The 22984-nt window shown below is 45.3% G+C and overlaps 1 protein-coding gene across 2 annotated transcripts; it reads left to right on the forward strand.

Annotated features, from left to right (window-relative positions):
* The first annotated feature begins 233 nt into the window (after positions 1-233).
* LOC112222159 lies at positions 234-21226 on the forward strand. 2 transcript variants are annotated; one of them, XM_042316519.1, is made up of 10 exons: positions 234-420; positions 13914-14013; positions 15400-15511; positions 15647-15722; positions 15968-16067; positions 16427-16560; positions 16680-16872; positions 17268-17367; positions 17634-17718; positions 19228-21226. In XM_042316519.1, exons 2-10 carry the CDS (start codon positions 13944-13946, stop codon positions 20509-20511), a joined length of 2154 nt encoding a protein of 717 aa, XP_042172453.1. In that variant the 5' UTR covers positions 234-420; positions 13914-13943; the 3' UTR covers positions 20512-21226. The 2 variants fall into 2 exon arrangements, with proteins under 2 accessions (XP_042172453.1, XP_042172454.1); XM_042316520.1 differs by having other exon boundaries at positions 234-415.
* Positions 21227-22984: the final 1758 nt, after the last annotated feature.

The raw sequence follows: 22984 nt of genomic DNA on the forward strand, positions 1-22984 counted from the left end.
ATAATTTTACACTTCTTAAAATTTCACAATAGTAGAAGTAATATTTGATGCTTTAGAATAAAGGAACATGAACAGAGACTGAAAGAAGAACTTATTTTTACAAAAAAATTCTCCACCCCCACTTCTGACGAAGGGAAGCAAGATCACAGTGTTGATGACGTGTGTGTGGTTTCAGTTGAAACTAACAAACCACAGAAATTCCTTTTCAGTCAACAATCTCTTTTCTGTTCACACATTTACTTTTCAGAGAAGGCAGTCAGATGTTTTTCTCCTCATTAAAGGGTTTGAATCCGGTGGCGGAGAGACAAGAAATTCATCATTAAGCACTAATCCTTCAGTTCAGAGTGAAACGTAACTCAACCGTAGAGCATTGAGAAGCCGGTGTTTCTGAGACTACAAGAAGGTCCACTATACAGTAAGGTAAGAGTCTCTGAATATTCATATACAGATGTAGGATCTTAATTTGATGAATCGTTTAATGCTTAGAATTTTCCTGCAAAGTAGAAAATGCAAACTTGTAGTGTAAGGTTGAATAAGGCTTCTAAAGTTTGTCATTTCCTCTTGAACAGACTTGATTTGCCTTAACAAAAATTGTATCAACCCCTACAAAAAATGTCCATTATAATTCACATTTCTGGTTGCTGCTGTAGCAAACTGTCTCAAATTAAGATCCTACATCTATGATGTATTCAGGTGGTTATGGATTACATTTATTGTTCAAGCAAAGTTACTCTGCCTGTGTGTGTGTTTGAGTGTGATCATTTGGAAGACACAGTATTACACAGTTGAGATAAAGATCATTGTGTTGCTACCACGTTGTCATGTGTTGCTGCCATGCTATGTTGTCTTAGGTCTCACTTTATGTAATGTTGTGTTGTCTCTTGTTGTGATGTGTGTTTAGTCCTATATTTTTAACCCCTGTCCCCGCAGAAGGCCTTTTGGTAGGCCGTCATTGTAAATAATCATTTGTTCTTAACTGACTTGCCTAGTTCAAGGTTTAAATATAAAAAATGTAAAATCATGGTACTGATGATTACACAGAGAGCGGAGTTGTTACAATATTGCATACGCCTCTCCAATCCTTTGGGGCCCATTGAGACGTCCAGGCTATGTGCTACCACAGTATTCTTCCACCCTGGTCCCAGAGAACCCAAGGCTTTTAATCACTTTTTCAAGCTTTGTGCATATCTTTCTCTAAATATACAGTGCCTTGCGAAAGTATTCAGCCCCCTTGAACTTTGCGACCTTTTGCCACATTTCAGGCTTCAAACATAAAGATATAAAACTGTATTTTTTTGTGAAGAATCAACAACAAGTGGGACACAATCATGAAGTGGAACGACATTTATTGGATATTCCAACCTTTTTTACAAATAAAAAACTGAAAAATTGGGCGTATATTTATATACTCCTGTACTATATGCCAGCCTTTTTTGTTCTGTGTTAGTGCTGGGCTGCACCAAAACCCTGCACACCGTTTAGATTTCTAGGATCAAGGTTGAAGACCACTGTCCTCATGGTGGAGGGGGCTAGGAGTTGATTAGGGCCTCATTATGGAGGTTGCTGAGGGATGATGCGGGCTTCATCATGGAGTTGGCTAAGAGCTGATTAGAGCCTCATTGTGGGGGAGGCTAGGAGTTGATTAGGGCTTCATTATATAGGGGGCTAAGGGACAAATGGGGCCTCATTACGGAGGGGGCTATGTGTTTGATTAGGGCTTAATTACGGAGGGGGCTAGGGGTTGATTAAGGCTTTATTATAGAGGGGGCTATGGGTTGATAAGGGCATTATTATGTAGAGGACTAGGAGCTGATCTGGGCCTGGGTTTACTAGGACAGGATGTTCATATAGAACTGGAGCAAAACCCTGCACACCTTGTGGGCTCCCAGTAGAGTTGAACTGGAGACCGTTGTCCTCATTGTGGAGGGGCTTTGGAGTGTGTTCCTAATGGCACCCTATTCCTTATATTGTGTACTACTTTTAACCAGGGCCTATAGGGTATATAGTGCACTATATAGGGAATAAGGGAGCCAGTTAGAATGTAGCCTAGGGGTTTATTTGGTCCAGTGTTTAAGTAGGACAGGATGTACACATCCAGCCACAGGTACAGAGGAAGTCAAAGACACGAGGGGGAGGAGGAGGGGGAGAGTGTTGGTGGAAAGGAAGTCAGAGAGAAGATAGGGAGGGTGAGGGGGAGGAGGGGAGAGTCAGAGAGAAGATGGTGAGGGGGAGTCAGAGAGAAGATAGGGAGGGGGAGTCAGAGAGAAGATAGGGAGGGGAGAGTCAGAGAAGGGAGGGGGGAGAGTCAGAGATAAGAAGGGAGGGAGAGTCAGAGAGAAGATAGGGAGGGGGGAGAGTAAGATAGGGAGATAGGGAGATAGGGGGGAGTCAGAGAGAAGATAGGGAGGGGGAGTCAGAGAAGATAGGGAAGAGATAGGGAGGGGGAGTCAGAGAGAAGATAGGGAGGGGGGAGTCAGAGAGAAGATAGGGAGGGGGGAGTCAGAGGGGGAGTCAGAGAGAAGATAGGGGGGAGTCAGAGAGAAGATAGGGAGGGGGAGTCAGAGAGAAGATAGGGAGGGGGAGTCAGAGAGAAGATAGAGATCAGATAAGATAGGGAGGGGGAGTCAGAGATAAGATAGGGAGGGGGAGTCAGAGAGAAGATAGGGAGGGGGAGTCAGAGAGAAGATAGGGAGGGGGAGTCAGAGATAAGATAGGGAGGGGGAGTCAGAGAGAAGATAGGGAGGGGGGGAGTCAGAGAGAAGATAGGGAGGGAGGGGGTGACGAGATGTGAGCGGCTATGTCTAAACACCCCAACATTCTAAATAGTAACATTTGGGCTGTGAGAAAGTTGTATAGTATGTGAAATGTCAAAACTGTAAATACCAGCATGTCATACTAATTTAGTCTTTTCATCTAGTAGAATTCACTGCACACTATTGAGGAACAGAATCGTGTTTTGGAATCCACGTGAGTCTGACAACAGCTGATAATCAGCTGAGGGTACTTGCTCTACCGAAATGAAGGAATGGCTGGAATCAACACAGTTGAGCTTCAGATGACACATTCTCAGTAGGATGAAGCTAGTTTTCTGTTATTTGTTGCTGACTGCATACATTTATACTAAATAGTATGCAGCACCATTAGTATACAGATTATCACACAGTATGCAAGTAGTAGGCAAGCCAGATTTCAGACACTGCCAGTGAGGGAGTGAGTGGGTGGGATGGGGGAGTGAGTGGGTGGGATGGGTGGTGGGTGGGATGGGGAGTGGGTGGGATGGGTGTGGATGGGGATGGGTGGGATGGGTGGTGGGTGAGTGGGATGGGTGAGTGGGGGAGTGGGTGGGAGTGGGTGGGATGGGTGGTGGGGGATGGGTGAGTGGGTGGGATGGGTGAGTGGGGGGGGAGTGGGGGATGGGGAGTGGGTGGGTGGGTGAGGGGTGGGTGAGTGGGTGATGGGGATGGGTGAGTGGGTGGGATGGGGGAGTGGGTGAGTGGGTATATACTCTTAGAAAAAAGGGTTCAAATGGTTCATTGGCTGTCCCCACAGGAGAACCCTTTTTGGTTCCATGTAGAACCCTCTGTGGAAAGGAACCAAAAGGGTTCTATCTAGAACCAAAAATGGTTATTCATTTCCCCTATAAGGACAGCCTAGGAGGAACCCCTTTTGGTTCTAGATATCACCTATTTTTCTGTGAGTATAGTGTAGAGCCAAAAAAGGAGAGTAGGAAGGGGGGGGGTGAGAGGATGAGAAGAGAGGAGGGGGGGGGGTGAGAGGATGAGCGATGTACATAAGAAGAAAAGAAGGGAGGGGTGTTAGTATGAGGTTTGGTTTGGGAGAGGTTGAGAAGAGAGGAGAGGGGACAGGGGTGTTAGTATGAGGTTTGGTTTGGGAGAGGTTGAGAAGAGAGGAGGAGGGGACAGGGGTGTTAGTATGAGGTTTGGTTTGGGAGAGGATGAGAAGAGAGGAGGAGGGGACAGGGGTGTTAGTATGAGGTTTGGTTTGGGAGAGGATGAGAAGAGAGGAGGAGGGGACAGGGGTGTTAGTATGAGGTTTGGTTTGGGAGAGGATGAGAAGAGAGGAGGAGGGGACAGGGGTGTTAGTATGAGGTTTGGTTTGGGAGAGGATGAGAAGAGAGGAGGAGGGGACAGGGGGGGTGTTAGTATGAGGTTTGGTTTGGGAGAGGATGAGAAGAGAGGAGGAGGGGACAGGGGTGTTAGTATGAGGTTTGGTTTGGGAGAGGATGAGAAGAGAGGAGGAGGGGACAGGGGTGTTAGTATGAGGTTTGGTTTGGGAGAGGATGAGAAGAGAGGAGGAGGGGACAGGGGTGTTAGTATGAGGTTTGGTTTGGGAGAGGATGAGAAGAGAGGAGGAGGGGACAGGGGTGTTAGTATGAGGTTTGGTTTGGGAGAGGATGAGAAGAGAGGAGGAGGGGACAGGGGTGTTAGTATGAGGTTTGGTTTGGGAGAGGATGAGAAGAGAGGAGGAGGGGACAGGGGTGTTAGTATGAGGTTTGGTTTGGGAGAGGATGAGAGAGAGGAGGAGGGGGACAGGGGTGTTAGTATGAGGTTTGGTTTGGGAGAGGATGAGAAGAGAGGAGGAGGGGACAGGGGTGTTAGTATGAGGTTTGGTTTGGGAGAGGATGAGAAGAGAGGAGGAGGGGACAGGGGTGTTAGTATGAGGTTTGGTTTGGGAGAGGATGAGAAGAGAGGAGGAGGGGACAGGGGTGTTAGTATGAGGTTTGGTTTGGGAGAGGATGAGAAGAGAGGAGGAGGGGACAGGGGTGTTAGTATGAGGTTTGGTTTGGGAGAGGATGAGAAGAGAGGAGGAGGGGACAGGGGTGTTAGTATGAGGTTTGGTTTGGGAGAGGATGAGAAGAGAGGAGGAGGGGACAGGGGTGTTAGTATGAGGTTTGGTTTGGGAGAGGATGAGAAGAGAGGAGGAGGGGACAGGGGTGTTAGTATGAGGTTTGGTTTGGGAGAGGATGAGAAGAGAGGAGGAGGGGACAGGGGTGTTAGTATGAGGTTTGGTTTGGGAGAGGATGAGAGAGAGGAGGAGGGGACAGGGGTGTTAGTATGAGGTTTGGTTTGGGAGAGGATGAGAAGAGAGGAGGGGACAGGGGTGTTAGTATGAGGTTTGGTTTGGGAGAGGATGAGAAGAGAGGAGGAGGGGACAGGGGTGTTAGTATGAGGTTTGGTTTGGGAGAGGATGAGAAGAGAGGAGGAGGGGACAGGGGTGTTAGTATGAGGTTTGGTTTGGGAGAGGATGAGAAGAGAGGAGGAGGGGACAGGGGTGTTAGTATGAGGTTTGGTTTGGGAGAGGATGAGAAGAGAGGAGGAGGGGACAGGGTGGGTGTTAGTATGAGGTTTGGTTTGGGAGAGGATGAGAAGGAGGAGGGGGACAGGGGTGTTAGTATGAGGTTTGGTTTGGGAGAGGATGAGAAGAGAGGAGGAGGGGACAGGGGTGTTAGTATGAGGTTTGGTTTGGGAGAGGATGAGAAGAGAGGAGGAGGGGACAGGGGTGTTAGTATGAGGTTTGGTTTGGGAGAGGATGAGAAGAGAGGAGGAGGGGACAGGGGTGTTAGTATGAGGTTTGGTTTGGGAGAGGATGAGAAGAGAGGAGGAGGGGACAGGGGTGTTAGTATGAGGTTTGGTTTGGGAGAGGATGAGAAGAGAGGAGGAGGGGACAGGGGTGTTAGTATGAGGTTTGGTTTGGGAGAGGATGAGAAGAGAGGAGGAGGGGACAGGGGTGTTAGTATGAGGTTTGGTTTGGGAGAGGATGAGAAGAGAGGAGGAGGGGACAGGGGTGTTAGTATGAGGTTTGGTTTGGGAGAGGATGAGAAGTTTGGTTTGGGAGAGGATGAGAAGACAGGAGGAGGGGACAGGGGTGTTAGTATGAGGTTTGGTTTGGGAGAGGATGAGAAGAGAGGAGGAGGGGACAGGGGTGTTAGTATGAGGTTTGGTTTGGGAGAGGATGAGAAGAGAGGAGGAGGGGACAGGGGTGTTAGTATGAGGTTTGGTTTGGGAGAGGATGAGAAGAGAGGAGGAGGGGACAGGGGTGTTAGTATGAGGTTTGGTTTGGGAGAGGATGAGAAGAGAGGAGGAGGGGACAGGGGTGTTAGTATGAGGTTTGGTTTGGGAGAGGATGAGAAGAGAGGAGGAGGGGACAGGGGTGTTAGTATGAGGTTTGGTTTGGGAGAGGATGAGAAGAGAGGAGGAGGGGACAGGGGTGTTAGTATGAGGTTTGGTTTGGGAGAGGATGAGAAGAGAGGAGGAGGGGACAGGGGTGTTAGTATGAGGTTTGGTTTGGGAGAGGATGAGAAGAGAGGAGGAGGGGACAGGGGTGTTAGTATGAGGTTTGGTTTGGGAGAGGATGAGAAGAGAGGAGGAGGGGACAGGGGTGTTAGTATGAGGTTTGGTTTGGGAGAGGATGAGAAGAGAGGAGGAGGGGACAGGGGTGTTAGTATGAGGTTTGGTTTGGGAGAGGATGAGAAGAGAGGAGGAGGGGACAGGGGTGTTAGTATGAGGTTTGGTTTGGGAGAGGATGAGAAGAGAGGAGGAGGGGACAGGGGTGTTAGTATGAGGTTTGGTTTGGGAGAGGATGAGAAGAGAGGAGGAGGGGACAGGGGTGTTAGTATGAGGTTTGGTTTGGGAGAGGATGAGAAGAGAGGAGGAGGGGACAGGGGTGTTAGTATGAGGTTTGGTTTGGGAGAGGATGAGAAGAGAGGAGGAGGGGAGGGGGGGTGTTAGTATGAGGTTTGGTTTGGGAGAGGATGAGAAGAGAGGAGGAGGGGACAGGGGTGTTAGTATGAGGTTTGGTTTGGGAGAGGATGAGAAGAGAGGAGGAGGGGACAGGGGTGTTAGTATGAGGTTTGGTTTGGGAGAGGATGAGAAGAGAGGAGGAGGGGACGGGGGGGTGTTAGTATGAGGTTTGGTTTGGGAGAGGATGAGAAGAGAGGAGGAGGGGACAGGGGTGTTAGTATGAGGTTTGGTTTGGGAGAGGATGAGAAGAGAGGAGGAGGGGACAGGGGTGTTAGTATGAGGTTTGGTTTGGGAGAGGATGAGAAGAGAGGAGGAGGGGACAGGGGTGTTAGTATGAGGTTTGGTTTGGGAGAGGATGAGAAGAGAGGAGGAGGGGACAGGGGTGTTAGTATGAGGTTTGGTTTGGGAGAGGATGAGAAGAGAGGAGGAGGGGACAGGGGTGTTAGTATGAGGTTTGGTTTGGGAGAGGATGAGAAGAGAGGAGGAGGGGACAGGGGTGTTAGTATGAGGTTTGGTTTGGGAGAGGATGAGAAGAGAGGAGGGGACAGGGGTGTTAGTGGTTTTTGGTTTGTTTGTTACTGGAAACAACTTGTAAACATTCTGGGGAAACGAGGACGTTGTGGTTTTCTTAACTGCAGCCCCTGTGTGTGTGTGTGTGTGTGTGTGTGTGTGTGTGTGTGTGTGTGTGTGTGTGTGTGTGTGTGTGTACGCGTGTGCATGTGTGTGTGAGTACTGTGTGTTCATGCATGCAGAATGTGCTTGTGTGTGTGTGCATGGATAATGTGTTTTGTGAGTGTGTGTACGTTAAGACTGCACTTGCGTTGGTGCTTGCGTGGGCATGTGTGAGTGTGTTCGCTGCGATACTGACCTTTAAACTGTTGATCATGTTGATCATGTCTGCTGTTTCACTTCACTGAAGGGAACTTCCTAATGTCTGACTCAGAGACCAATAAGAGGGACAAAGTCCATCAGGGTCAGTATTGATAAAGAATCTCAGTGTAGGAGTGCTGATCTCAGATCAGATCCCCCCCATTCTGTGTTTTTAACTGTGGCCTAAAAGGCAGAACTGATCCTTGATCAGCACTCCTACTCTGAGAGGCTTTATGTATTCAGGCCCTGGACAGTAGCCTGAGTGCCAGACTGTTTGCGCTATCATGCCAACTCCCTGTCATGCCAAACAAGAGCGCCAACAGATCTGGTACCAGGCTATCAGGTTAAGGCAGGAAGCCCTGATCTGGGACCAGGCTACCAGGTTAGGGCTGGAAAGCCCTGAATTGGGACACAGGACTGTTGGTACATTTGACATCGAACACGACATCAGAAGGCTTCACAGCTAACAGAAACTAGTGGCGGCTGGTGGCAGACTCCTAGTAATGTCTGGAACAGAATTAATGGAAGGGCATCAAACACATCAAACACACTGATTATATAGTATGTTTGATACCCTTCCATTAACTCCATTCCAGACATTATTATGAGCCATCCTCCTCTGATATAAACATTTTGCTCTTGCGCAACATTCAACCACCTATCAATCTATTACAATCAGTTCAAAGGAGTGGTACGCAGTACTGCTATTCCTTGTAGAAGTGTTATAGCCACACAGGGTGTGCATGCTTTTGTTCCAGCCCTGCACTAACATATCATCCAGGTCATTCATTATCATCATCACAATCTTCTTCTTCCTCACCCGCTCAACACATCTTGTACCTGTTAGATGGTTGTTTATATAACAGAGGAGTGGAAACTTCACATCTTCACAGGCTGAACATAACATCAGTCTCTCTAACCCCAGTGACCTTTTACTAAATACCAAGACATGAGAGAATGGTAGCAAACAGCACACTGCCCATCAAATCAAAGTGTATTTGTCACATGCGCTGAATACAACAGGTATTATGGGGAGGGGGTATTACAGTGAAATGCTTACTTACAAGCCGTTAACCTACAAGGCAGTTAAGAAAAATACCAACAAAAAAATAAAATAAAAGTAACAAATAATTAAAGAGCAGCAGTAAAATAACAGTAGTGAGGCTAAATACAGGGTACTAGAGTCGATGTGGTTATTCGAGGTAATATGTACATGTAGGTAGAGTTATTAAAGTGTCTATGCATAGATAATAACAGAGCGTAGCAGCACCGTGAAAGGGGGTAGTCTTGGTAGCTATTTGATGAAATGTTTTGGAGTCTTATGGCTTGGGGGTAGAAGCTGTTTAGAAGCCTCTTGGACCTAGACTTGGTGCTCCGGTACTGCTTGCCATGTGGTAGCAGAGAGAACAGTCTATGACTAGGGTGGCTGGAGTCTTTGACAATGTTTAGGCCCTTCCTCTGACAACACCTGGTGTAGAAGTCCTGGATGGCAGGAAGCTTGGCACCAGTGATGCACTGGGCCATTCGCACTACCCTCTGTAGTGCCTTGCGGTCAGTGGCCGAGCAGTTTCCATATCCGGCTGTGATGGAACCCGTCAAGATGCTCTCAATGGTGCAGCTGTAGACCCTCTTCACGTCGTGCCTTCTTGGTGTACTTGGGCCATGTTAGTTTGTTGGTGATGTGGACGCCAAAGCTCTCAACCTGCTCCACTACTGCCCCATATGAGAATGGGGGCGTGCTCGGTCCTCCTTTTCCTGTAGTCCACAATCATCTCCTTTGTCTTGATTACGTTGAGGGAGACCTGTCCTGTCCGTTTGGTGTCCTTGCACCAAACGGTCAGGTCTCTGACCTCTTCCCTATCGGCTGTCTCGTCATTGTCGGTGATCAGGCCTACCACTGTTGTGTCATCGGCAAACTTAATGATGATGTTGGAGTCGTGCCTGACCGTGCAGTCATGAGTGAACAGGGAGTACAGTAGTGGACTGAGCATTCACCCCTGAGGGGCCCCCATGTTGAGGATCAGCGTGGCGGATGTGTTGTTACCTACCCTTACCACACGGGGTTGCCCGTCAGGAAGTCCAGGATCCAGTTGCAGAGGGAGGTGTTTAGTCTGGGCAGGTCTCGACTGTGCAAGCCCTGCCACATCCGATGTGTGTTGGAGCCGGTGTAGTACGATTTGATCTTAGTCCTGTATTGACGCTTTGCCTGTTTGATGGTTCGTCAGAGGGCATAGCGGGATTTCTTATAAGCTTCCGGTTAGAGTCCCACTCCTTGAAAGCGGGAGCTCTACCCTTTAGCTTAGTGAGGATGTTGCCTGTAATCCATGGCTTCTGGTTGGGGTATGTACGTACAGTCACTGTGGGGACGACGTCATTGATGCACTTATTGATGAAGCCAGTGACTGAAGTGGTGTACTCCTCAATGCCATCGGAAGAATCCCGGAACATATTCCAGTCTGTGCGAGCAAAACAGTCCTGTATCTTAGCATCTGCTTCATCTGACAACTTTTTTCATTGACCAAGTCACTGGTGCTTCCTGCTTCAATTTTTTCTTGTAAGCAGGAATCAGGAGGATAGAATTATGGTCAGATTTGCTAAATGGAGGGCGAGGGAGAGCTTTGTAGGCGTCTCTGTGTGTGGAGTAAAGGTGGTCTGGAGTTTTTTCCCCCTCTGGTTGCACATTTAACATGCTGGTAGAAATTAGGTCAAATGTACAGCTATGGAAGCATATATACAGTTGAAGTCAGAAGTTTAAATACACATTAGCCAAATACATTTAAACTCAGTTTTTCCACAATTCCTGACATTTAATCCTAGTAAAAATACCCTGCCTTAGGTCAGTTAGGATCACCACTTTATTTTAAGAATGTGAAATGCCAGAATAATAGTAGAGAGAATGATTTGTTTCAGCTTTAATTTTTTTAATCACATTCCCAGTGGGTCAGAAGTTTACATACACTCAATTAGTATTTGGTAGCATTGCCTTTGAATTGTTTAACTTGGATCAAATGTTTTGGGTAGGCTTCCACAATAATTTGGGGGAATTTTGGCCCATTCCTCTTGACATAGTTGGTGTAACTGAGTCAGGTTTGTAGGCCTCCTTGCTCGCACACGCTTTTTCAGTTCTGCTCACAAATGTTCTATAGGATTGAGGACTGAGCTTTGTGATGGCCACTCCAATACCTTGACTTTGTTGTCCTTAAGCCATTTTGCCACAACTTTGGAAGTACGCTTGGGGTCATTGTCCATTTGGAAGACCCATTTGTGACCAAGCTTTAACTTCCTGACTGATGTTGCTTCAATATATCCACATAATTTCCCTTCCTCCTGATGCTATCTATTTTGTGAAGTGCACCAGTCCCTCCTGCAGCAAAGCACCCCCACAACATGATGCTGCCACCCCCGTGCTGCACGGTTGGGATGGTGTTCTTCGGCTTGCAAGCCTCCCCCTTTTTCCTCCAAACATAACGATGGTCATTGTGGCCAAACAGTTCAATTTTTGTTTCATCAGACCAGAGGACATTTCTCCAAAAAAGTATGATATTTTTCCCCATGTGCAGTTGCAAACCGTAGTGTGGCTTTTTTATGGCGGTTTTGGAGCAGTGGCTTCTTCCTTGCTGAGTGGCCTTTCAGGTTATGTCGATATAGGACTCGTTTTACTGTGGATAAAAGAACATTCATCTCTAGGGGACAGAACGAGTCTCCTTCCTGAGCGGTATGACGTCTGTGTGGTCCCGTGGTCCCATACTTGCATACTATTGTTTGTACTGATGAATGTGGTACCTTCAGGCGTTTGGAAATTGCTCCCAAGAATGATTGAGACTTGTGGAGGTCTACAGTTTTTTTTCTGAGGTCTTGACTGATTTCTTTTGATTTTCCCATTATGTCAAGCAAAGAGGCATTGAGTTTGAAGGTAGGCCTTAAAATACATCCACAGATACACCTCCAATTGACTCAAATTATGTCAATTAGCCTATCAGAAGCTTCTAAAGCCATGACATTATTTTCCCGGAATTTTCTAAGCTGTTTAAAGGCACAGTCAAGTGACCCACTGGAATTGTGATGCAGTGAATTAGAAGTGAAATAATCTGTCTGTAAACAATTGTTGGAAAAATGACTTGTGTCATGCACAAAGTAGATGTCCTAACTGACTTGTCAAAACTATAGTTTGTTAACAAGAAATTTGTGGAGTGGTTGAAAAATGAGTTTTAATGACACCAACCTAAGTGTATGTAAACTTCCGACTTTAACTGTACATATACATTATATACTTTTAAAAAATTGCATGTTTTTTGCATGTTATTTTAGCATTCATTTGTATCCCATATCAGTTTGCAAACAATGTAAAAAATAAATGTTTTCCTTGAGTTAATTAATCTGCATACAAACATGGCCTCTTTCTTGAGTAAGGCAGCTCCAATATGCAGGTGTTCCAGCCTAGCTCAGTGCTTTCTGTGGTGGAGGAGCGGCCAGCAAAAGCACACAGCATAGGCGTTTTCTCTAGTTGTGCCTTGGTTGGCTCAATGTTCCGTCACTCATGGGGACACTATGTCACTGCCGAATCTACAGGGAGAGCTAGGTAGTTCAAGCCCTCTTGGGTGCTGCCATAGATTTACATTAGAAATGCCTCTCCAAGAAGGTTGAAGGTCATTGGCCACAGATAAAATGTCAAATCATGTTACATATACTGTAGCTTTGATTGGACTGATGTCAACATCATACTTTCACAATCTTAGCTAACAAGCTAGACAAACAGTCATCATCATGAATCACCTTGACAATCTACTGTCAAATCCTTTTCAAATTATAGATAAAAAGTATTGGTGCTCATCGGTGATTGGACATAAACATTATACAACATGTCGGAAATCGCTAATTCAACAATGAGGGTTTGGAACGAATCAATGGCTAACTACAAGAGTCGCAAAGCAATCACTCTTTTGCTTTCCTTGCCTGCTATTCGGTAGAGAGGGTGTGTGGTCCAAGTCTGGGTTTAAGGATTTAAAACATCTGTCTGAAAGGCTCTCTTTTCCAAGCTTAAATGGATTAACATTCACATGCACCACCATAAGTCAGAAAGGTTGAATACATTGGTCATGTAGTCAATCCAGCATGATTTCTGCCACGTTCAAGACAACTGGCAACTAAAACAGGCTCCGACTGGAAAAATACGTTTTGAACGGTCATCCAACCTGAAATTCCAAGTCGGGAACTCTGGCCTCTTTCTAGATCTCTGGCCTGAAGAACACTGACGTCATGATTGTTTGTTTTATTCCGAGTTCCCAGTTGTCTTGAAAGCAGCATAAATCCAGAGAATGCCTGACTTGGATGACAAAGTTTGATGACAAAGTTTTCCCACAAGGAGGACCACTGCGCCACATTCAAGTGAGCACAGTACAACAACGGTTGTGTCCAAAAATACGTCTTGTATACTGCTGGATAAATTATGTAATATGCCAGGGAGATATGTATACAGTAGCTAAGAATGTAATAAAAAGTGCGTGTTGTGTAGTCAGCTGTTAGTAGCCCATAAGACCCCATCCTAAGAATTTGCTACCTCTCCCCCTTAGAACTTAGCCTACTGTTCTGACTTTGTGGTGCACATGTAGCGTATAGCCTGTTTTAGAGAAATGTCATCATTGAATATTGTAAGCGCTTTCATTGTGTGCTTATATGCCCCCATTATTTATCCTAAGGTTCTGACTTGGTGTACAGGGAGAACACTGTAAGAATGGCCGATGTTCTGAACTCTGTCCCTGTACATTTCAAAAGTGCTGAACAAATAGTTATATCGACTACTCGCTCATTAATATCTTAATCGAAATGACTGCTTGCCTCTTATCCGCTCATCGTTCCCTTACGCCATGGTTTGTACATCCCAATTGCTATATTGCTTATATAGGTTTATCTCAGTACAGTATCTTATTCATAATTTTAGACAATGTTGGAATGATTTCATTGTTTTGCTTACTTTGTGTTTTATAATTAGCTCATGTGCTTTTCTTCACGAGGAGGGGATACTTACTATAAAATGTTGCGTGTGGCATTGATACAACTGACAACACTTAATCACCACGCAAACAGACAAATTCATATACACCTTTTTCCCTCCCTTATGGTTCCTTCTGTTTTCCATCCCAAATGGCACCGTATTCCCTACATAGTGCAGAGCCAAATGAGCCCTGGTCAAAAGTAGTGCCCTATATAAGAAATAGGGTACCATTTGGAACACTAAGCCACCTGTCAACTGTTGCTAAGGTCATGTCTCCTACTGTGTTCTAGAATGAGAAAAAGGACCAGGAAGAAGTCATAATGGTACTATGGTGTCTCTATGTCATCCTGCTCCTCCCCCTACTAACCTGCTCCAGCCAACCACAGTCCTGTAAGTCATCAATACCCTTCACAATGCATTACAACACATGTATAATGACTGAGGTTAAAGTGCAGACTGTCAGCTTTATTTTGAGTGTATTTACATCCATATCGGGTGAACCTTTTTTTTAGAAATGACAGCACTTTTTGTGCATATAGTCTACCCATTTTAGGGGACCGAAAGTATTGGGATAAATTCACTAATATGTGTATTAAAGTAATAAAAAGTGTAGTATTAGGTTGTATATTCATAGCACTCAATGATTATATCAAGCTTGTGACTCTACAAACTTGTTGGAGGCATTTGCTGTTTGTTTTGGTTGATAACATTGTCATGTCTTTATTGAACACACCATGTAAACATTCACAGTGCAGGGTGGGAAAGTATGTGAACCCTTGGATTTAATAACTGGTTGACCCGCCTTTGGCAGCAATAACCTCAACCAAATGTTTGCTGTAGTTGCGGATCAGACCTGCACAACAGTCAGGAGGAATTCTGGAACATTCCTCTTTACAGAACTGTTTCAGTTCAGCAATATTATTTGGATGTCTGGTGTGAAATGCTCTCTTGAGGTCAGCAATGCAAATAGTCTGGGTAGCCATTTGATTCGATGTTCAGGAGTCTTATGGCTTGGGGGTAGAACTGTTTAGAAGCCTCTTGGACCTAGACATGGCGCTCCGGTACAGCTTGCCGTGCGGTAGCAGAGAGAACAGTCTATGACTAGGGTGGCTGGAGTCTTTGACAATTTTTAGGCCCTTCCTCTGGCACCGCCTGGTATAGAGGTCCTGGATGGCAGGAAGCTTGGCCCCAGTGATATACTGGGCCGTTCGCACTACCTTCTGTAGTGCCTTGCAGTCGGCTGCCAAGCAGTTGCCAGGCAGTGATGCAGCCAGTCAGGATGCTCTTTATGGTGCAGCTGTTGAACCTTTTGAGGATCTGAGGACCCATGGCAAATCTTTTCAGTCTCCTGAGGGGGAATAGGTTTTGTCGTGCCCTCTTCACGACTGTGCTTGGTGTGCTTGGACCATGTTAGTTTGTTGGTGATGTGGGCACCAAGGAACTTGAGGCTCTCAACCTGCTCCACTGCAGCCCCATCGATGAGAATGGTGGTGTGCTCGGTCCTCTTTTTACTGTAGTCCACAATCATCTCCTTTGTCTTGATCACGTTCCAAAGGGTTCACATACTTTTTCTTGCCATTGTATGATATATGATACAATATGACATAGAGCCTTATAAAACTGGCTATTAAACAATGCTAAGCCACAACTATTGAATTCTCTCTCTCTGCCTCTCTCTCTCCTCTCTCACTCTCTCTGTCTCTGTTTCTCCTCTCTCACTCTCTCTCTCTGCCTCTCTCTCTCCTCTCTCACTCTCTCTGTCTCTGTTTCTCAAAGATCTACAGTGTGTCAATGACTTCATCAGTAACATCACATGTGTGTTGAACAACACATGCATACCCCCAGACATGCCGTGCACTCTGCATGGTGAATACACCGGGTTTAAAAGGTAAAGAAGACTAAGGATGCACCCTAACTGGCACCCTATTCTCATAGAGTCCTGGTCTAAAGTAGTGCACTATATAGGGAATAGGGTGCCATTTGGGATGCTAACTGAAACAATGGCTCACTGTTGTAACTACAGGCAATGTGAGATGAAGTCCTTGGCTGGTTTCAACACAACCTTGAGAGGCGGCAGTCTGGTCTTTGAGGGCAATCCTGTGAGTTTTATAAAACTACATCAAGTTAAAACCAATGCTTGGTTATATATATGCATTATTATAGATCAAAACTAGAATTTGTAACACATTAATCTGGATGAATAAATTAACCAGGAATTTGTTTATTTTGTACTATTTTTTATGACGTTTTTCTAATAATAATATTAATAAAACAATGACAGCATATATATAGACCGATAGGCAAACAACCCTGGATAACTGAACTTCTGTAAATGATCTTTCAGTTCTTTTGGGAAGAGGATAAAATACACATTGTTGTACGGTGTGGACAAGCAGAAGATTATGTGATACAGATTGAACACCTGTATCAACCATTTAACCACAGTAAGTGTACAGTAATTTGAGTGATATTATGTACGATGTGTCAGATATTACTAACCTACTACTACTACATGAATTGTACACCAACTACAACGACTCGTACTGTGACTTTATTGTCCATTTACATGAAAATTAATTTTGTGTGGTCAGCATACGAAATGCTCAAACTCAGTACACTATAATACAACATAATGCAATACAAACATGCTGGAAAGCTTAATAATTTAAACAACTTAATACTAATTCATACCTGATACTAACATTTCTAATTCAACTTAGTACTAGTAGTTCTGTTACAGTGATATTAGTAATATATTAGTACTACTATGAGTACATCAACTGTGTTGTTTTGTGTTTGGCAGTTAAAATGCATCCCCCTGGCAAGCTGACCGTCATCAATGCCTCAATCGCCTGGACACCAGGAGCTCCCATTTCAAGAAAGATAGTCAACTATGACTTCCAACTACAGTGGAAACAGGAACTACATCACTGGGAGGTGAGAGAGAGAGGGAGAGAGAGGGGGAGGAAGAGAGACAGAGGACAGATAATAACAACAGTGTCTCTCTCTTTGTACACTATGTAAAAGTAGACCTACTGTATGTTGTGCTACTGCAGGATGCTGTGGAGGTGAACATATCAAACAAACAGACATATTTTGACCTGGACCCTGAGATGCTGGAGAGAGGAAGGAGGTACCAGGTCAGAGTCCGGGTTCGAGCCGACCCAGACGATTACCCAGACTGTCAGTGGAGCGACTGGAGCCCCAGTGCATCATGGGTCTCCACTCTGGGCCAGATGAAGCCAACAGGTAAATAGAGCATCAGTGATGTCATTGGTTATTAGTACACATTTGAATGTGGGCCTATATATACTTGGGCTGTGTCCCAAATGGCCCTATAGTTCTCTACATAGTGCAGAGCACTATGGGCCAAAAGCACTGCACTAAACAGGGAATATGTTGCCATTTGGAATGCAGGCATAGTAGTGTGTTTCCATATGAATCTTGAAAATAGCTTCTTCTTTCTTCCCTATTTCTTTCTTTCGTTCTTAGACAGGCAGACACATGCTCAAAACAAACTTACAGACAGAAATGTACATGAAGCCTTTTCTATGCCAATATTTTAGTAAAACAGTGGTGTTGTTATGTACGTTGTAAATATGTTCTAAGTATGTTCTGTGTTGTTCCTCTGGTCCTGTTCTCAGGTAGTCCTGATGTTCTAGACCAGGACTTTGTGGTGGTCACCGTTGTGGGAGCTGTTGTTGTACTGGTCCTGCTGGTCTCCATGTTGCTCTGCAAAGGAAAGTGAGTACTGTGTGTGTGTGTGTGTGTGTGTGTGTGTGTGTGTGTGTGTGTGTGTGTGTGTGTGTGTGTGTGTGTGTGTGTGTGTGTGTGTGGTGTGTGTGTGGGTGGGGGGTGGGTGTGTGTGTGTGTGTGTAAGGGGGTGGGGTCCATTGTAAATGTGATGTATTTTAACACCAACGGACTGCAGAGTAAACATCATGTTTTAGATGTAATGTTTTGTAGTTGGTTAAGTGCAACTTCCTTTAATTTCCGTTCATTGCTGACAGGGTCAAGAAGATTCTGAATCCTCCTATACCAGATCCCTCCAGGTACTTTGAGGGCCTCAACCTCCAGCACGATGGAAACTTCAAGGTCAGTTCTACTTTTGACTGAAGTTACGTGCCAAAAGGGACCCTATTCCCTGTATTGTGCACTACCTTGTTATGGCGGTAGTTAGGTTATAATGGCTGTAGTTAGGTCATAATGGCTGTAGTTAGGTTATAATGGCTGTAGTTAGGTTATAATGGCGGTATTTAGGTTATAATGGCTGTAGTTAGGTTATAATGGTGGTAGTTGGGTTATAATGGCTGTAGTTAGGTTATAATGGCTGTAGTTAGGTTATAATGGTGGTAGTTAGGTTATAATGGCTGTAGTTAGGTTACAATGGCTGTAGTTAGGTTACAATGGCTGTAGTTAGGTTACAATGGTGGTAGTTAGGTTATAATGGCTGTAGTTAGGTTATAATGGCTGTAGTTAGGTTATAATGGCTGTAGTTAGGTTATAAGGCTGTAGTTAGGTTATAATGGCTGTAGTTAGGTTATAATGGCGGTAGATGGGTTATAATGGCTGTAGATGGGTTATAATGGCTGTAGTTAGGTTATAATGGCTGTAGTTAGGTTATAATGGCTGTAGTTAGGTTATAATGGCTGTAGTTAGGTTACAATGGCTGTAGTTAGGTTATAATGGCTGTAGTTAGGTTATAATGGCGGTAGTTAGGTTATAATAGCGGTAGTTAGGTTATAACGGCTGTAGTTAGGTTATAATGGCGGTAGTTAGGTTATAATGGCTGTAGTTAGGTTATAATGGCGGTATTTAGGTTATAATGGCTGTAGTTGGGTTATAATGGCTGTAGTTAGGTTATAATGGCGGTATTTAGGTTATAATGGCTGTAGTTGGGTTATAATGGCGGTAGTTAGGTTATAATAGCGGTAGTTAGGTTATAATAGCGGTAGTTAGGTTATAATGGCTGTAGTTAGGTTATAATGGCGGTAGTTAGGTTATAATGGCGGTAGTTAGGTTATAATGGCTGTAGTTAGGTTATAATGGCTGTAGTTAGGTTATAATGGCTGTAGTTAGGTTATAATGGCGGTAGTTAGGTTAAAATGGCTGTAGTTGGGTTATAATGGCTGTAGTTAGGTTATAATGGCGGTAGTTGGGTTATAACGGCTGGAGCCTAATGAATGGAATGGTATCAAACAGATAAAACACACAGTTTCCATATATTTATTACCAGACATTATTATGAGCTGTCCTCATCATTGTCTTACATTGGCATCATGTTGGAGTGAAGTCTCTCCAACATTTAGCTAAATAATGATCATTTTATTTTCTTCTCTGTGTGTGTGTGTGTGTGTGTGTGTCTCTCTCTCTCTCTGTGTGTCTCTCTCTCCCTCTCTCTCTGTCTCTCTCTCTCTCTCTCTGTGTCCCTCTCCGTGCCTTCTCTCTCTGTGTCTCTCTCTCTGTGTCTCTCTCTGTGTGTGTGTCTCTCTCTATCTATGTCACTCTCTCTATCTCTTTCTCTCTCACTGTCTCTCTCTCTCTCTCTCTCTCTCTCTCTCTCTGTGTCTCTATCTGTCTCTGTGTGTGTGTCCGTGCCTACAGGCTTGGCTAGGTCCTTTGTTTGCCTTTGAAGCCGTCGACTCTGCTTTGCACCGTGAAGACATCTCCCAGGTAGAGATTACCAACAACATTGGCACCATCGCCCCCCTGAGGAGGGAGACCGGTACTGCACTACTACTGAAGAAGAGATTGGGCAACAGTGGCCGCTCCGGCTTCAGCAACTTCTTATCTCAATGCTCCCAGCCTGGATCCACATCCACCAAGTTGGAAGCCTGCTCTGTACACTCCCCGTACGGACCAGTAGGTGGCACTACTGAAATGATAGATGAGTGGAAGGAGGAGAACAGAGGAGATAGGATGGATAGTAATAGAGGTGTAGGGGGGAAGGACGAAGATATCAGGGGTGGAGAGATGGGGGGTGGAGGGAAGGAGAGAGAGATGTTGGGTGGAGGGAAGGAGAGAGAGATGTTGGGTGGAGGGAAGGAGAGAGAGATGGGGGTTGGAGGGAAGGAGGGAGAGATGTGTGGTGAAGGGAAGGATAGAGAGATGTATGGTGGAAGTATATTTGGAGGCATCAGTGGAGGTAAAGATATCGTCCAGGTTTCTTCTTACGAGCGTGTTGAGAAGCTCCAGGCCGAGCGTCGGGCCCTCATAAGCCCAGATTCAGGCATCGGCAGTGGGGCAGAGGATCAGGAAAGTCAGGAGAGCGTGGAGGATGCGGTCGGGCCTATTGCATCCACCCCCCATTTTGTCTCTCAGGACTTCCATCTTGTTCCGCTTCTTCCTCATAACAATAACTTTACATTCTGCTCCACCCCCTTACCCATTTCCCTGTCCGCTTTCCCCCAGCTTCCCTTCACCCTACCTGGGTTGGATAGTGTAGGGGGAAAGGGTACGGAGATGGGGGTTGGAGGAGGTTCTCTCACAATGTCTTCCTCCTATGAACGTGTGGATAATCTCCAGCTCCAGGCCCAACTCTTGGCCCATCAGAGCCCAGATTCAGGCATTGGCAGTGGGGGAGAGGATCAGGAAAGCCAGGAGAGTGTGGAGGATGAGGTCAGGCTAACTGTGACCCCCTGTAACCATATCCCTCTTATTACCACTAACAATATATTTCCATTCTGTTCCACCCCCTTACCAATCCCGCTGGATGTTTTACCCCAACTACCCCTCACCTTCTCTGGGTTTGGGATGGTTCCATCCCTGGGACCCAGTACTAGTACCAGTCATCAAGACAGGCTGTTGGAGATGTCTCTCCTGTCTTCTTCAATGGCAATAGAGCCCTCTAGTGGCGGCTACATGCCAGTGAAAGAAGCTCAGAACTGAACTATGAAAACATTTGACTAGGGAGGGACCAATGATTTATATATACACTAGATGACTGACAGGCTGTTTTGAAACCACCACTCCTCCATCTGGGCACTCCCCCTCCATTGTAAAAAATACTTTGGAAGCTATAGAAATGCATTTACTAATGTCTACATTCGTTTTTACCACATTTATTCTATTACAGACACACTTTTTTAAGAACTAATGTAACTGTCCCCACTACAACAACAACAAAAAAAGACTTACAAATATGTAATTTGGTCGTTGAAACATTTCAATGACATACTGTAGAATTCCATCCATTCCAATAGAGCTCTACAGTGGAGGTGCCATATACCCATAAAACCTAGCGTTCAAACAGGGAAACGGTTCCAATTGTTTTTCCACCATTCATTTTTCCCTTAAGGGATTTTAGAAACACTTAAAATAAGGCCTGTGGCCTCCTGAGTGGCGCAGTGATCTAAAACTCTGCATCGCAAGCTGTGTCAGAGCCCGGCCGTGAGCGGGAGCCCCATAGGGCGACACACAATTGGCCCAGGGTTTGGCCCAGGGGCTTTCCTAGGCTCATCGCACTCTATCGACTCCTTGTGGCGGTGTTAAAGTGTTAAACAAATCAAAATATATTTTAGATTCTTCAAAGTTGCCACCTGTTGCCTTGATGACAGCTTTGCACACTCTCAGTGTTCTCTCAACCAGTTTCACCTGGTTTTCCAACTGTCTTGAAGGAGTTTCCACATATGCTGAGCACTTGATGGCTGTGGTCCAACTCATCCCAAACCATCTCAATTGGGTTGAGGTCAGGTAATTGTGGAATCCAGGTCATCTGATGCAGCACTCCATCATTCTCCTTCTTGGTCAAATAGCCCTTACACAGCCTGGAGGTGCAGAGATTATCACAGCCTGTAGGTGCAGAGATTATCACAGTTTGGAGGTGCAGAGATAATCACAGTTTGGAGGCGCAGAGATTATCAAATCAAATCAAATTTATTTATATAGCCCTTCGTACATCAGCTGATATCTCAAAGTGCTGTACAGAAACCCAGCCTAAAACCCCAAACAGCAAGCAATGCAGGTGTAGAAGCACGGTGGCTAGGAAAAACTCCCTAGAAAGGCCAAAACCTAGGAAGAAACCTAGAGAGGAACCAGGCTATGTGGGGTGGCCAGTCCTCTTCTGGCTGTGCCGGGTGGAGATTATAACAGAACATGGCCAAGATGTTCAAATGTTCATAAATGACCAGCATGGTCGAATAATAATAAGGCAGAACAGTTGAAACTGGAGCAGCAGCACAGTCAGGTGGAAGTTGAAACTGGAGCAGCAGCATGGCCAGGTGGACTGGGGACAGCAAGGAGTCATCATGTCAGGTAGTCCTGGGGCATGGTCCTAGGGCTCAGGTCAGTTGAAACGGTGTTGTCACAGCTAACAGTGTTGTCACAGCTAACGGTGTTGTCACAGCTAACCGTGTTGTCACAGCTAACGGTGTTGTTACAGCTAACAGTGTTGTCACAGCTAACGGTGTTGTTACAGCTAACAGTTCTGTCACAGCTAACGGTGTTGTCACAGCTAACGGTGTTGTCACAGCTAACAGTGTTGTTACAGCTAACAGTGTTGTTACAGCTAACAGTGTTGTTACAGCTAACAGTGTTGTCACAGCTAACGGTGTTGTTACAGCTAACGGTGTTGTCACAGCTAACGGTGTTGTTACAGCTAACGTTGTTGTTACAGCTAACGGTGTTGTCACAGCTAACAGTGTTGTTACAGCTAACGGTGTTGTCACAGCTAACAGTGTTGTCACAGCTAACAGTGTTGTCACAGCTAACGGTGTTGTCACAGCTAACGGTGTTGTCACAGCTAACAGTGTTGTCACAGCTAACGGTGTTGTCACAGCTAACAGTGTTGTCACAGCTAACAGTGTTGTCACAGCTAACGGTGTTGTCACAGCTAACGGTGTTGTCACAGCTAACAGTGTTGTTACAGCTAACGATGTTGTTAAAGCTAACGGTGTTGTTACAGCTAACAGTGTTGTTACAGCTAACAGTGTTGTTAACAGTGTTGTTACAGCTAACAGTGTTGTTAAAGCTAACGGTGTTGTTACAGCTAACAGTGTTGTTACAGCTAACAGTGTTGTTACAGCTACAGTGTTGTTACAGCTAGCAGTGTTGTTACAGCTAACAGTGTTGTTACAGCTAACAGTGTTGTTACAGCTAACAGTGTTGTTACAGCTAACAGTGTTGTTACAGCTAACAGTGTTGTTACAGATAACAGTGTTGTCACAGCTAACAGTCGTTACAGCTAACAGTGTTGTCACAGCTAACAGTGTTGTTACAGCTAATGCCAGTTTGCCTGAGGCTGATGCCGTGCAGGTGTTTGTACACAGGCATATACACGGACACACACATGGAAATAGTGCCATACGTGCACTCAACATGCACTCAAACATATTCAGTTGACCTCGCTCTTATGATTTTAGTT

This window comes from Oncorhynchus tshawytscha, unplaced genomic scaffold, assembly GCF_018296145.1.
Source record: "Oncorhynchus tshawytscha isolate Ot180627B unplaced genomic scaffold, Otsh_v2.0 Un_contig_7588_pilon_pilon, whole genome shotgun sequence".
NCBI lineage: Eukaryota > Metazoa > Chordata > Actinopteri > Salmoniformes > Salmonidae > Oncorhynchus > Oncorhynchus tshawytscha.